Source organism: Peromyscus maniculatus, chromosome 18, assembly GCF_049852395.1.
Source record: "Peromyscus maniculatus bairdii isolate BWxNUB_F1_BW_parent chromosome 18, HU_Pman_BW_mat_3.1, whole genome shotgun sequence".
Classification (NCBI taxonomy): Eukaryota; Metazoa; Chordata; class Mammalia; order Rodentia; family Cricetidae; genus Peromyscus; species Peromyscus maniculatus.
This window is the reverse complement of record NC_134869.1, coordinates 29,896,346-29,912,217: the sequence shown is the minus strand read 5'-3', so window position 1 is coordinate 29,912,217 and position 15,872 is coordinate 29,896,346. Positions and strand designations below refer to the sequence as shown.

Here is a 15,872-nt window from a genome sequence, read left to right as displayed (position 1 = left end):
TTCTAATGGGTCAATCTCAGACAGGCCAAGTCCAGAGACCAAAGATCCTGTGTAGCACAAATCCTAATTGGTCTGAATAATAAAAACCTGGAGTCAGATATAGGGGCAAATGCTTAAAGATCAGAGAGACAAAAGAGCAAACCACTGCCTCTTCATACCTGTACTGAATTCTCAGCCTGTAAATGAGACTGAGCTCCTGTCTCCTCCCACCTTATCTTCCTCTCTCTGCCCAGCCATATCACTTCCTGTCTCTACCTCCCTAGTGCTGGGATTCAAGGCATGAGATCCCAAGTGCTGGGCTCAAAGGGACATGCTACCACTGCCTGGCTCTGTTTCTCTTTTAGACTCCATCAATCTTGTGTAACCCAAGGTGGCCTTGAACTCACAGAGATCAGTCTGCCTCTGACTCCTGAGAGCTGGGATTAAAAGTGTGTGCCTTGCCTCTATGGGCCAACTTGTGGCTTAGCTCCACACTGATCTTCAGGCAAGCTTTTTTTTTCTTAGATCACAAACAATATCACCACAATCCCAGAATGTCTTTTGCTTCTGCTGTGCCTTTATGTGTTTGCTGCTGTTATCTTTCTCTTGTATCTGGTATGGTGTGAATGGGTGTAGAGAGATCCCCATTGCCTGTGATGTAGTTATGTTTATCTCATGGAAACATCCTGTTCTGCTGGGCATTTTTATCTGTGGATTGCCATGAAGATGATTCCTCCCTACGCTGTATTGCCTAATTGATGATAATAATGATAGCTTATACAGAGTCTTGATAAATAAAAATAAATGCAAGGAAATGTCACACAGCTAGGGCCCATGAGTTTCACCTAAGGAGCTGCATAGATCACAGTTTAGGTTAATGAGTAAGGAAAACAATTAGTTCCCACGAGGCGGCTGGCTCTAGTTCTCTTAATGCTGAACCATGCAGTCACAGGTTTTGTGGTGCATCATTACCTGAAACAAAGCCTTAAAATAACTTTGGATTAGATCGGATGTTTTGACAGTATCTTTGAGATCAGAAAACATTCTAAACTTCACAAGGAAACATAGCTGAGTTATAGATTCATTAGATTAGGGTAAAAAAAATACAAAGCAGCCCAATTGTTCCTTGCTAGGTTTGGTTGGTGATCAAAGGGGATGATTAATTCCTTGTGTCTATTTTTGCTCTTAATCTCCTGATATAAGAAACAATTGAGTAGTTATGCAACCCAAAGATTTAAAGTAGAGCTGACTGATTCTTTTTCATATAGAAGTTTAGCTTTGAAATTCCTTTAAGATTCCTTATAAGATTACTTTTTAAGATAAGTAATAAAGCAATTGGCCCTTTTTTTGTAACTGCAAAACTGTGGCCTGCTAGTATAAGACCTGGCTGAGAAGAATATCTTGCTTGCTTACATAGTTAATCTATAACAAGTTGCTTGGGTGTGAATGTTCGTGGGTTCTTGGGATGATTTGGTTTTTACCTGTAACATATTAAATGTGTAATCATGTAAGGGTTATGGAAAACATGCTACTTTTTACTGTTTGTTTTATATTCGTTGTAATCATTCACTTGAAAAACAGAATGTAACTACATTGTAATTTTTATGTTGCCTGAAAGATTTTGCTGGGGTATATTAGCTGTAAGGGAAAGTATGGAGATAGAGGTAAAATGGGATAGAAGGAAAACTCAAGAATGAGTGTTGGAAGAAAAACAACAAGAATGAAAGAGTTAAAATGGGTTAGAAGAAAAAAACATCAGGAACGAGAGAGTTAGAAGGAAAAAAATCAAGAATGAGAGAATTAGAAAGAACTAGAATGGAAACATTAAGAATCAAGATAGAATTAGAAGGAAAACATCAATGAGAGAAGGAAATCACCAGGAAAATAAAGAATAGAGATAGAAAGAAAGAAAGAAAGAAAGAAAGAAAGAAAGAAAGAAAGAAAGAAAGAAAGAAAGAAAGAAAGAAGTCTGAAGGAAATCATCAAGAGAGTGTATTAGTGTCTTTTTCCCTAATCCCTGCAGATAACAAAAGTCTAGTATGTGCCAAATCTGTGGATTTTCCTTCAAGCCCTGTGTTGTTGGAGGCTGGCTCTCCAGGCAGTGATACTAATTATTCATGCTTACCAAATCAGTATCTTATTTCAAAATATGTTTTGCTATTATTTCTGATAGGGAAATAACATATAACATTTCCTGAGTTTCTATTTTTACATGGGAACAAGTTAAATGTAATTTATATGATTTAAATCTCAAAACACCCAGGACCAGGGAATATTTAATACTTTTCTGTAAGACTTACTTTCCCTAAAAGTAAAATTTTAATAAATAAATGTAGTGGTTGTATAGCTTTCAAGTACTGACATGAAAAATATGAAGAGCTGAAGCAGAATTTCAGGTCAATTGAAAATGTAAGCCCATCTCCCTTTCGGTTTTATAATTCATTTTTACAGATAGAAGTTCAGACATACTTTATCATTAATTGCATCCAGTTTTTCAAAACTCTGTATTATGCTTGTTATATAAATCATGTCTAATATCTTTCCCCACTGGAAGATGTGGTTCATTAATCAAAGAAAAAAAATTATCACTTATTTTATTTAGAAGTAAGCATACATGATAAGGAAAAGGGATAAAAAAATAGCAGGAAAAAAAATAAAACTCTGTCTGAAACTGTCAATTTTTGTAGGTCTGTTAAAATAAAATCAAGAATCATATTGCCAGGCTTGATGGCACACACCTGCAATCCCAGCCCTTTGGAGGACAGAGCTAGCAGAACACACCTTCCAGTCTGGACTGGGATACCTAGAGAAAGCCTTTCTCAAGCTTAAGAAAATAAATAAATAAAAATAAAAACAAGAGCTGGGCGGTGGTGGCCCACACCTTTAATCCCAGCACTCAGGAGGCAGAGGCAGGTGGATCTCTGTGAGTTCGAGGCCACCCTGGGCTACCAGGTGAGTTCCAGGAAAGGCTACACAGAGAAACCCTGTCTCGAAAAACAAAAAACAAACAAACAAACAAAAAACAGGTAATTATTTCAGAATCTTGAGACACTGGACAGCATTCATTTATATCCTGCCACTGCTACTGAAAATGTTCCTACACCCACCTTCTACTCTAGGCTCTGGTGTGGATATCACTGTTTCTGGCATCTTACCCTTATCACATGGCTTAATCCAGTCAATCTCAAATGTCAGCATGTTAAAATTTCATGGTTCAAAACCTCAAACATTTACAAATTATCACTTTCATGAGAGTTGAGTTTAAGGACTGTTGTTAAAACTGGAAACAAATGATAGGTTTGGGTAGAGACATGCAGGTTTTGAATTTTGCCTATTGTTTGACACCAGTACTTTTTACTAACCAACCACCTAAAGGGCATTCAAAGGTCAAGAGCCAATTCAGTTCATGAGACCTATTTGTCATGATAGTTGTGTGCAAAAACAAAACAAAACAAAAACAAAAAAAACCCAAATAACAACAAAAAAAGGAAAGAATATGTTTGTTTGTTTGCTTGTTTTTTGAATTAAAGATACATAACCAATGTGGGTATCATGTTAGGACAGCCACTCATAGTGCTTCTAAATGGAAATACCATTATGATTACGGCTAGTCATAAAAGTCTGCTTGGTAATAAAAGAAGTGTCTAGTCTGGCCTGTTCTCTGAAACTGGACAGCGTCTACCTACATTTGCCAATACTATTAAAGTTTTATTATTATTATTATTATTATTATTATTATTATTATTATTTAAAGATTTATTTATTTATTTTGTATACAGCATGTATGACCAGAAGAGGGCACCAGATCTCATTACAGATGGTTGTGAGCCACCATGTGGGTGCTGGGAATTGAACTCAGGACCTCTGGAAGAGCAGTCAGTGCTCTTAACCTCTGAGCCATCTCTCCAGCCCAAAGTTATATTATTTAATTTAATTATATAAGTTATCTTAAAGTATAATTTTTCTACTTGTTGAGTTTTCTTTTATACTCCAGCATAAAGGAGATAGGAATGATAATAAGAAAGCCACTTAGTATACTTTTGGATTTATTTCTCCTTTTTCCCCCTTCCTGCTTGGTTGTTAGTACTTTTAGTAGAAGAAAAATAAAAATTAATGGCTGAAAGGACTTAGATTTGTTTTGTGTGTATAAGAACTGGCCTCACTTGTTAATCGTCATCTTTTAATTGATTTTCCAAATGACCCTGCTAAATTTCATTTATCTTTTTGAACATTGAAAATGCTGAAGAAAATTAAAATATAGCCACATAGAGTTTAAGGGAAACTCCTGCTGTAGTCCAGGATAACCTGTATTCTGTAATTCTCCTATCTCAGCCTCCTCAATGCTAAGATTATAAGATTGTACCTGGCCTAGCAGCAGTGTTTAATTAAAAAATATTTAAACTATTTCATTTACTCTTACTTCTTCTACATAGCTGGAAGACTTTAGAGGCTAGAATCATATCCTCCTTCCTGTAGCCTTATGCAAGGCTGTCCATTTAGTTATTATCTAAATAGATTTAAAAAGAATAATTGAATCTAAATAAAAAATAACTGATTGAAATGCATAACGAAATCAGTTATCATTGAAAAATAAATCTTTGGGAATTCCATGTTTAAAACCAATTCCATACTACATAATGCCCTTTTTCTTTTCTTTTTCTTTTTTGCAGTTATTTTAGTGAGCATATGGAGGTCGGAGGACAGCTTGTGATAATCAGTTCCTTCCTTCCTCCATATGAATCAGGGATGAAGCTCAGGTTGTTACTCTTCGTAACAAGTTTATCAGTTGCGTCAACTCAACACGACTCTGCTCTTATTTTTCAAGATAGGCCTTCATGGAACCTGAAGATCTATAATTCACCTAGGGTGATTATCTAATGAGCTTCAAGTTACAGGCTCCCACTGCCACACCTGGCTTTGGATACATGGGTACTGGGGATCTGAGCTTGCATGCTCTTGATAGTCTGAGTGACACTGATCGATCTCTCTGGGTGACACTGGTCTATCTCTCTGGCAGACACTGATCCATCTCTCTGGCAGACACTGGTCCATCTCTCTGGCAGACACTGGTCCATCTCTCTGGATGACACTGGTCCATCTCTCTAGTGTAACCTATGATGTTTTAGTCCATATATACATTGCATGCTGTTTAAATCATGTCAGATATGTCTCCTTTATGATGTATGGTTCCTTCCTGGCGACATTCCAAGCTCTTCTGGATTTCTGAAATGTTGCCTGTCATTATCCGTGTGTGCACTGACACATGAGAAATTGCATCATCCATGTGACATTAATGATTCTCTCTCCAGGTGAAGCATACATGCGACTAAGTAAACTTCCTGAAGCTGAGCACTGGTACATGGAATCATTGAGATCCAAGACTGACCACATCCCTGCTCATCTCACCTATGGGAAACTGCTTGCTTTAACAGTAAGCACCTATTTTTAAAATTCTTCAGAAATTGGTTATTTTTTTTTCATGTGTACCGAGGATAGCTGGAGTTTGGAGTACTGATTCTGAACTAGTGAACTCAGTTAATCAGTGATATTGATACTGTTACAGACCTAAACAGACAGTGGAGGAAAACAATCTTTGGTCTGTCCTATAAGATGTGAGATGTGATGATCCTTGATGTAGCAATGAGAAAGACATAAATGGAGAACCTCAATTATGTCATTACCTAATTCATGTCATCTTAATAGCAACATTTGTATTAATAATATGTTTTGCAAAAACCGTTAGCATCAAATTAGCTGGAATTAGAACTAAGGCCAGTTTCATCAAATAACAGCCATATAAAACATTATACATTTTATAGGGCTGGATAGATGGCTCCGAGATGAAGTGCATTGACTGCTCTTCCAAAGGTCATGAGTTCAACTTCCAGCAGCTGCATGGTAGCACACAACCTCATGCTCTCTTCTGCCATGCAGGCAAACATGGAGACAGAACAGCTTACATAATTAATTAATTAATTAAATCTTTAAAAACATTCAATGTTTTGGAGTTCCTTCTAGTTAGAGGTAATCTATAAGAGACTTGTAGACTTGCATCAGATCAAGAAATTCTCAGACCTTGAAGAAGTTAAGTTAAAAAACCTCTACTGAGAACTTTTGTTGGAAGTATCCTTTCACAGAACTCAAATCTAGAGGGAATTACCATAAGGTGCAAAGGGAATGAAGGTCAAAACATGTGACGATTTTTGGGTAAGCCAGATAATCTTTTGTTACCAAATAAGGTGGCTTCTAATGTTGGTAAGCATGAAGCAAGAAAGTAATTTCAAGAAATAAAAATGTGGAGAAAGAGTTATGGCCTGCAGCAGGTATAGAGTTATTTTCAAAGCAATCTTCTCATGCAAAGTAAGCATTGGGATTCTACTGGGAGTTCCATACATATTCATAAAAGAAAGTAGAGCATTTTGTGGGCAAACACATTTCTGAACATACTCATTTTAAGGCCACTGCTCAAGAACATAGTATCAGAGGTAAGTCTGAGGGCAAGCTTTGCTCAAATTCATGGAGCTCAGATGACATAAAATCTTAGATATGTTCAACCTGCACCATAAAGATGGTAAAAAAGAATGACACTAAGGTTTGGCATAGTGGCACATACCTTTAATCCCAACACTTTGGAAGACAGAGGTGGATGGGTCTATGTGAGTTCAAGGCTAGCCTGATATACATAGAAAGTTCCAGGACAGCAAGAGCTACATAAATAGAGAGACCTTGTCTCAAAAAACCAATGTGAAAAAGAATGACTCTGGCAAACTTTTCCTTTTAAATTCTTAGCTGACTGAACGAAATGACACTTTGAAGGCACATTCGTCCCTAAGATTGCCTGTACTAGTGAGTAAAATGGGAATGAGGAATACCTGCACAGTAGCAATTAGGGGAAGAGGGGGGGACATAAATGCATAAAGTATTTGAACTGATTTGAGGAAGAGATCAGGTGGAGCTACAATTGATTTGTCAGAGATCCCACTCTACAGAAGTTCGTTCAGTGTAGATAACAATGAAAAATCAGTTTGTTCTGAAGAGTCCTGGAGAACATGAACCAGGGCATCTGGTATAGTACAGGGCTCAGTTAAAGGCTGGGCAGCATGGTAATGGTTTGTATTGTAGGACTGCAGGATTTGTTTTTTTTTTTTTCCTCTGTGTACACAAGTGCTAGCACCCAGCACCCTTCTCTAAGGCAAGAACAGAGGCTTTTCATGATGAAACAAATGAGTAACAGGTCCATGGTGCAGGTACAGCTCATACAGCTGAAGGTGAGAGGAGGGGAAAGCAGTGGTCTGCTTTGCATGTGCATTGAGTGTGTCTCCCAGAGCTGCATGTGCTTGACCTTTCATGTGGTGAAGGTAATAAGTGGTGACCAGTCAGAGAGGGGCTGAACGTTCTGTAATTCCATCAGGGCGACATCACCTACACAAGGGGTTAATGCTGATCTCAGAGTTAAGTGTGAATTCTTGTAAAAGGGAGGCCCCTAATTCTTCAGGGCTTTGGATATTGTCATGTGATCTCCCCCTCTTGGTCATGCTGCCCTTGGGATGGCATCTGCCATGCTGCCATGTAACCATGTAACCTTGTAACCTTTCCCACAGCACAGCAGGAATTGGGGCCATGCCCATCCACACACCAGAGCTGTGAGGTCAATAATCATCTTTCATTTGTTAAGTATTCAGCTCCAGGTATTCCTTTTGCTCAACAGTCAAAGGACAACAGACAGAGTTGATCCAAAGTCATCTCTTCCTTTTTGTTTTTGTGTTGGTTTTTTTTTTTTTTAAATTCTTCTCTCATACATCACATCCCTCTCTCTACTCCTCCCAGCTTTCTCCCTCCTCTTTCCTCTACGTCCACCGGTCCTCCATTTCCCTTCAGAGAAGAGCAGGCCTTGCAGGGATATCAACTGAACACTGCTTAACAAATTACACTAAGACATGGCACAGATCCTCATATCAAGGCTGGACGAGACAATCCAATAGAATGAAACAGGTCCCAAGAGCAGGCAAAAGAGTCAGAGACACCCCTGACTCCCAGTGGTGGGAGTTCCACAAGAACAAACTACACAACAATAAGGTATATGCAGAGGACCTAGCTCAAACTCATAGAGGCTCTGTGATGGTCACGTTTGGAGTGTTAAGATATTTAATGTTTCTCAGCTACTCTGCAGAATATCAACAACATGGGCTGACTTCCTTTCTCCTCACATGGCCTTTCCCTCATTTCTTTCCTTTGAAGAATTCATTGATTTTTTTTCATCCATAGACACAGATTCTTATGGTGGAAAGTTTTTCATACATCTACAGTAGGAGGCCCTCTGTAAATGGCTATAAGAAGCAATGTGAAAGCTTTTATTAACTCCCTCCTAGCTATGAATGGTCAGCATTGGACTGTCATTCCTATGATGAGAGACTAATTGGTATGATGAGAAACTTGAAGAATCTTGTGAAGGAATGCTTTTCTTTGGCAGAAATGGTAACATACAGAATTTATGGTATCATAAGCAAAGCACAGAAAGGCTGAATGGGAAAATAAAACAAGTTTTTACAGGCAGAAACTATGACAGGACTGTTTTCATTTGAAGGAAGAAAAGTCTCCCTGTGTGCAAATACAGACACAGAGAAACGAAATGTGTAAAAGAAGAGATTTAGAACTTCTGAGATTTTCTTATGGTGCACACACACATGGTGAACTGAAGATTTTTCAAAGAACACTTTCAAAACTGACTATAAAAGTTATGGCTGCCCAAATATGGTCCTTCCTACAACAGACAGACAGAATGGTCCACATATTCATATGTAGTGCTGATGTGCCTAGACCCAATACTGGATACAGTAAGTATCCTGTTCTGTTAGATTTTCAATTCAGAGAACTTTAGGCTTTCTTTTTCAAAGTAGATTTTAAAAGCTGCCTTAAAGAGTTTTGCTTCGAAGAAACATATTGAAAAGCAAGAAAAGGCTTGCATATTACAATCTGAATTTTAAAATTTCCCTCCAGTAAGACTTTTATAGTTTCCTACTTGATGATTAGATGAAATGCAGACTTCTGTGGAATGGCTTAATCATAGAGCCAAATCCCACAGCCATCTTTAATAGTTTCTCTAAATTCAAAGTTTGGCAGATTCTGAGTCCAGTGTATTACGTTTACCCAATTATGGGTTTCTTGGTCTTCTAACATACCACTGAATTGGCAAGGTGGAAAATGCCACACATTTTGACTTTTGAGATTTTATGTGTTTTATTAAACAGAACTGGCTACTAGTCCCAAGAGAAGTAGAAATAGAGTGATGTGTTACCTTTCGTGTCAGAAGTCATCAAAGGTCAACTATGTAAAATGACTGGCAGATGTATCAGAGTTAGACTGTAAACTATGATTTCATATTAGAGTTCAGTTTTTATGAGAAAATTAGGAAAATTTGATGATTGCTACTTTTATTATAGTCAGTGGGCTGACTCACTTGGAACAATTTTTCTCACACACTTTTCTTTAACAAGCTCTGTTCAAAGGGATTTAAGGCTTCCCAGCATGCTTTTGTACATCCTATAGATCATGTCCATTTGATTCCTCTGCAGAAAAGGAAAAGGAAAGAAAAGAAAAGGCATCTTTCTCCTCTCTCTGCCTATTGAAATTGTATTTCCTTTATGAAGTCTGCCCTGAATTTCTCAAGCAGCTATAATTTTTTTTTAGTTCTTGATCATTTAGCTCCGCCTTTCTGTATCTCTGTAGCATCACATGGTAACTGAGTGACTTATAAATATATGTCTGTCTTTTGATTGTAGACATAGAACAGGGACTCTTATCCTTTTATTTTATGCCATTTCAACATTGATTGTCTTAGCTTGACACTTATTATATCCTTCATCCCTTCATTTGGCCCTCACATGTGTTTAGACTTACTGTTCCACGCTGAGCACTGCATTCATTCTCAGGGATGTGTGCTAGAGAATTAGATGATGACAGAGAAGATGCATGAATAGTCTTCCAAAGCACTAGAAAAGAAGGTGCTGTTAGTAGGCCCATCACCTCAGTCCTGTGCTGGATGTTATTTCTTTTTTTTTAATTTTTATCATAAAAAAACCTTTTTCATAAAATAAATTTTGATCATATTCTTTTCCTCCCCCACCTCTGCTCAGTTCTTCCCACCTCCATATGTACCCAGATTCATACTTGAGCTCGCTGTCTCCATCTCCAAACAAAAACAAAACAGGAAAAATAACAACAACAACAACAAAGAAATCAAAACAGACACACTAAAAGAGCAAACTAGTAAGATAAAATCCAAACCAAACCACAAAGCACATGCAAAGCAAAGCAAAGCATGAAGTCTGTTGTATATTGCCCAACTACTGCTGGGCATGAAGCCTGCCCTGGGGTGTAGTAGATATACCCATTGACATTCCATTGGAGAAAATTGATTTCCCATTTCCCAGCAGGTATCAATTGCAAATAGCTTCTTGGTTAGGGGTGGGACTTTGTGTGCCCTCCCCCTTTTCCAGGATAGGATGTTGTCTGGTTTGAATCTGTGCAGTTCTTGTGTGTGCTGCTACAGTCTGTGAATTCATGTTTCTGTCAGTCCTCTTGGGTCTTGGAAGGTACTGTTTCCATGGAGTCTATTGTCTTTGTCTTTTCTCTCACATGGATCCCTGAGCCTAAGGAGAGGGGTATGACAGAGATATCCTATTCAGGACTTAATACTCTAAAGTCTATCTTTTGGTACATTGTGCAGTTATAGATCACTTTATTAATTACAATTTGCTGCGACAAGATGCTTCTCTGATGAGGGATGAGCAATGATCTGCTCTATAGTTATAGCAATATGTGATGAGGAGTCATTTTATTGTTATGTTTATTTAGGACAGGTTATTTCTTGACCATTCTTAAGAATGTTATTCTGTTTTAGGAATGAAAAACCTGAGTATCCGAGATTTAATTAACATACCCTAAAAGTCATTTAGCTATTAAATGGGACAATTAACTATAGCTATAGAGTTTTGCATACTAGGTGTTATTAATTTTTATTTTAGAGTAAATAATTTTAAGTTGATTCTTTTCCCATTGATATGCTATCTTTAATTGATTAGAGTTTCTCAATAGTAAGTCCTTATATCTTTCTATTCATTAATTAAGATTATTTTTTATATATGTTTTATTATAGATTGTGTGATTAAATGCACTTTTATTATCAAATGTGATCACAAATAGAGAAATTAAGGCTATTGCCATTTTTTTTGATGCAACCTTACACCTGCAATTCAAACTTCCCAGGGTGTCCTAGGGGACAGTCCTGCCTTAAGGTTACTAGTAGGTTCCATGTTTAAATATAACGGGGCTCAACTGACATCTCTTTAAAAATATATGGGACTTTCATACCAGTGTAATATCCAAATAAAATACAAAACACAAGCTGAGTTTAAATTTTTCTGCTTAAGGATGTGATTTATTCTTTGTTTGAACTTTGCTGCCTAGAGCTAACTCCATGCATTTAAACTCGGTCATGTACTGTGGAGGACAACATGAAGTACCACTTCCATCACTGTAGTTCAGGTGATTTTGCTAGTTGTTTCTAAAGCTGTGTGGATTCTAAAGCCTTGTCTTTGCTTTATTTTTTTTTTGAAACCTTTGTTCTGTTCCATTTATTTAAGCCAAACATTTTGCAGTTTTTGTAAGCCTGTAAAATTAATATTGATTTAAATTGTAATAAAACCGTCTTGGCTGTGAGCTTATTTTCCAGATTTAGGTTAGTGGGAAAGAAGGAAAGATACTGGAGCCTCTCACAGTAATTCTTGACATACAAAACCTTTATTTTGGCGAATGCTTGGACACACTAAGCCAGACTCCTGTGTCTAGCCAAAGTTAATTGGGCTCCATAAAACTCCAGTTGTGAAAGTACTTGATGTTCCCCTGAAAAGCCCTGCACCCCTCCCCCCCCCCAACTACATGGTGTCTCTGTGTCTACCGGAAGCACAATGCACTGTCCTATGCTTCTTTCGTAATTATTATTATTATTACTTGGAGTTGAAAATTCTCTTTCCATTTGGCCTTATTCAGAACAAAGTGCTTTCCTTTTGTGTGCTGAGCAACATCTGGCATGCTGGATTTGTTTTGTTGTGATTTCTGTACAGCCTTGTTTAGATTGGAGCAGTCCCTCGAAAGAGACAGCTCTCTGTAATTCTGATCTGGTGATTAATATAAATGTATTCAATTCATATGTTAAATTTACTTCTGTGAAAAGGGAAAACATTATATCATGCATAATCTGCTGCCAAAATATTAACTGACATATGGAAAGAAATTTAGTTCAGTATAATGTTCAGCTAAACTTTCATATAAAGTTGCTTTATCTAAAGTTTATGATTTAGCATTCTAGAAACAATAGTCATCACTGCATTGTTTTTTACTGAGAATCAAAACGAACCTGATAGTTATTTTATTGGTACTCCTTTCCATAAGTCAAGGTAAGCATTTTTTAACCTAGTATCAACAGTGTAAGAAAGCATTGTGCTTAGTATCACTAGGTAACATGGGAATCTAAAACATATTTACTCTACTTTTGTGTAGTAGAAGTCAATGTGAGGGGTGTTTCCTTTTGCTAGGTAGCCTCAGGAGCCACACAAATCAAAATACTGAAATTCTTTAGCATTCAAAGCCCTATATACATAGATGTAAAATAGCTAATTTTTTTCCATGTACCATTTTCACATTAACTTTTAATTTATGGACATAGGAGATTACACTGTTCAAAAATGACCTGCATTTTAGCATTTTATTATTTTGAGTTTTTCCCTTGTCTTTTGTATTAGTCTACAGTTTTCATTTCATGCAATTAGAATAGCCTGTCAACTCACATCCCTCCCTGCCCCCCGCCACCGCCAACCCCAACCTCCCGAATCTTTGAATATCTCCATCTTATTGGAGTGATGAAGTTAAAGAAGCAATGTGGTCCTTAACGTAATCTAGTCTTCTCACAGAACTTTACAAATGAGTTTTTATAAAAATCTGCAGTGGGCAGGTTTTCCTGCCTCAGAGTTCCTGTGAACAGTAGTGATTTCAGGGCTTCCAAAAAGACTTAGTGACTTTTGTTCCAGAGACACTAATAGGGGAAAAAAGTGTCCCATATCTGTGATTGTGGGAACAGCTTTTGTTTCAGAAAGGGTAATTATGTAGTTTCCTAAATTGTATCCAGACCCTTCTATTGCTATTATAGGCACAGGATTCCACATCACGTTGCAGGCATCTCTTTCCCATTTTATAGTTCTTAAATTTGTTGATTAAGCCCCATTCATACATTGTGATACTCACCCTCACCTCATGATTTGAAGCTTGTTGCTCTTTCCCAGCACTTTTCTGTCATGTAACCTGGCATGGAAACATGTTGATGTAAGGTCAATTAAGCCATTAGATGTTCCATTCTTGTTGCATTCCTTGGCTCTAATAAAATATGCTGACCAAATATAACTTAGAGTAGGAAAAGGTTCATTTGTATTATACTTCCAGGTCACAGTACCATTATGGAGAGAAATCAGTTCAAGAACTCATCAAGCATGAAACTGAAGCAGAAACCATGGACAAATTCTGCTCATATGTGTGTGTGTGTGTACACATATGTATGTGTATATGCTATATATGTATAGATGCTGGGAAATGAACACCATTTATATCCATATATATGTATGTATATATATATATATATATATATATATATATATATATAGAGAGAGAGAGAGAGAGAGAGAGAGAGAGAGGGAGAGGGGGGAAAGATAGGTAGATATATATTATGATACACACACACACACACACACACACACACAAATTTATGCATGACTAATTTTCTTAACAGCACAGGAACACCTGACCAGGGAATGGACACTCCCACCCATGCATTAATTAACAGTTGAGACAATCCCTCAGAGACATGAGCCCAGCTGAAATGCTCTTCTAAAATGATTATAACTTGTGTCACATTGACAGTTAATGCTAACTAAGAAAATTTCCTATCTTGATAATTTTTTTGATAATTGTATGAGATAAAAAAAATCTGAATATCTTTCTTGTTAAAATATTGTGTTGGCCTAAGCTCACATTTAGTATTAGGAAAGGTGACTCACACAACATACACTTTTAAAATAAGTACCATTTATCTTAAGAGGTTGGGAGAAATTTTTCCAGAAGGAGATTGCTTTATTCTGGTAGCATCTAAATATGTATGGTTGTAAGAGAAGATCTTCAAGTTATGGTGAGGTTTCTTGTTGATGATCCTTTCATAGAAAGATTTCATAGAGAAAATTCAATGAATCGCAATTTCAGTAACTTTGGAAGCTAAGGCAGAAAGATTACACATTTAAGACTTGTGAGGCAATTTATCGAGGTATCATCTCAAAAAGCTTGAAATAAAAGTTATGGGTAGAGGACAGTGGTAAGTAGAGCACAGTGGTAGATGGTAGAGCACAGTAATAGAGCACAGTGGTAGATGATAGAGCACTGTGGTAGGTAGAGCACAGTGGTAGATGATAGAGCACTGTGGTAGGTAGAGCACAGTGGTAGTTTTCTCAAGGTCCTAGATACAACCACTAGTACTAGAAAAAAATTGCAGTTGAAAATACTTTTTTTTTATTGAGTATTTTTGCATCAATGCTCATGAGAGAGATCGGTCTGTAGTTCTCTTTCTTTGCTGCATCCTTGTTTGGTTTAGGAATCAGGGTAATTGTAGCCTCATAGAAGGAGTTTGGGAATGTTCCTTCTGCTTCTATTGTGTGGAACAATTTAGAGAGTATTGGTATTAACTCTTCTTTGAAGATCTGGTAGAATTCTGTGCTGAAACCATCTGGTCCTGGGCTTTTTTTTTTTTTGCTTGGGAGACTTTTAATGACTGATTCTATTTCCGTAGGGGTTATTGGACTATTTAAATAGTTTATCTGGTCTTGATTTAACGTAGGTATGTGGTACCTATCCAGAAAATTATCCATTTCTTTTAGATTTCCCAGTTTTGTGGAATATAGGTTTTTGAAGTATGACCTGATGATTCTCTGGATTTCCTCATTGTCTGTTATGTCCCCCTTTTCTTTCCTGATTTTGTTAATTTGGATTCTGTCTCTCTGTCTTTTGGTTAGTTTAGATAAGGGCTTGTCTACTTGTTGGTTTTCTCAAAGAACCAACTCTTTGTTTCATTAATTTTTTGTATTGTTCTCTTTGTTTCTATTTTATTAATTTCACCTCTCAAATTAATAATTTCCTGGCATCTATTCTTCCTGGGAGACTTTGCTTCTTCTTGTTCTGGTGCTTTTAGTTGTGCTGTTAAGTCACTAGTGTGAGATTTCTCCAAATTCTTTATGTGGGCATTTAGTGCTACCAATTTCCCTCTTAGCACTGCTTTCATAGTGTCCCATAAGTTTGGGTATGTGGTGTCTTCATTTTCGTTGATCTCTAGGAAGTCCTTAATTTCTTTCTGTATTTCTTCCTTAACCCATTGGTGATTCAGTTAGCGTTATTCAGTTTCCATGAAATTGTAGGTTTTCTGTAGTTTTTGTTGTTGTTGAAATCTAACTGTAAACCATGATAGAATTCAGGAGGCTATTCCAATTGTTTTGTATCTGTTGAGATTTGCTTTGTGGCCAAGTATGTGGTCAGTTTTAGAGAAGGTTCCTTGGGGTGCTGAGAAGAAGGTATATTTTATTTTGTTAAGATGGAATGTTCTGTAGATATCGATTAAGTCCATTTGAGTCATAACATCAGTTAAGTCCTTTATTTCTCTGTTAAGTTTCAATTTGGGAGATCTGTCCAGTGATGAAAGTGGGGTGTTGAAGTCTCCCACTATTAATGTGTGGGGTTTTATATGTGGTTTAAGCTTTAGTAATGTTTCTTTTACATATGTGGGTACCCTTGTGTTTGGGGCAAAA

The 15,872-nt window shown here is 37.0% G+C and overlaps 1 protein-coding gene across 2 annotated transcripts in view; it reads left to right on the top strand.

Annotated features, from left to right (window-relative positions):
- The window catches only part of Tmtc2 (transmembrane O-mannosyltransferase targeting cadherins 2), a 415,948-nt gene that overhangs the window by 271,960 nt on the left and 128,116 nt on the right, over positions 1-15,872 (top strand). For both annotated transcript variants that reach the window (XM_042263186.2, XM_076553853.1), the window contains exon 8: positions 5,289-5,410. In XM_042263186.2, coding sequence (XP_042119120.2) covers positions 5,289-5,410 — 122 coding nt within the window. The remainder of the gene's footprint in view (positions 1-5,288; positions 5,411-15,872) is intronic.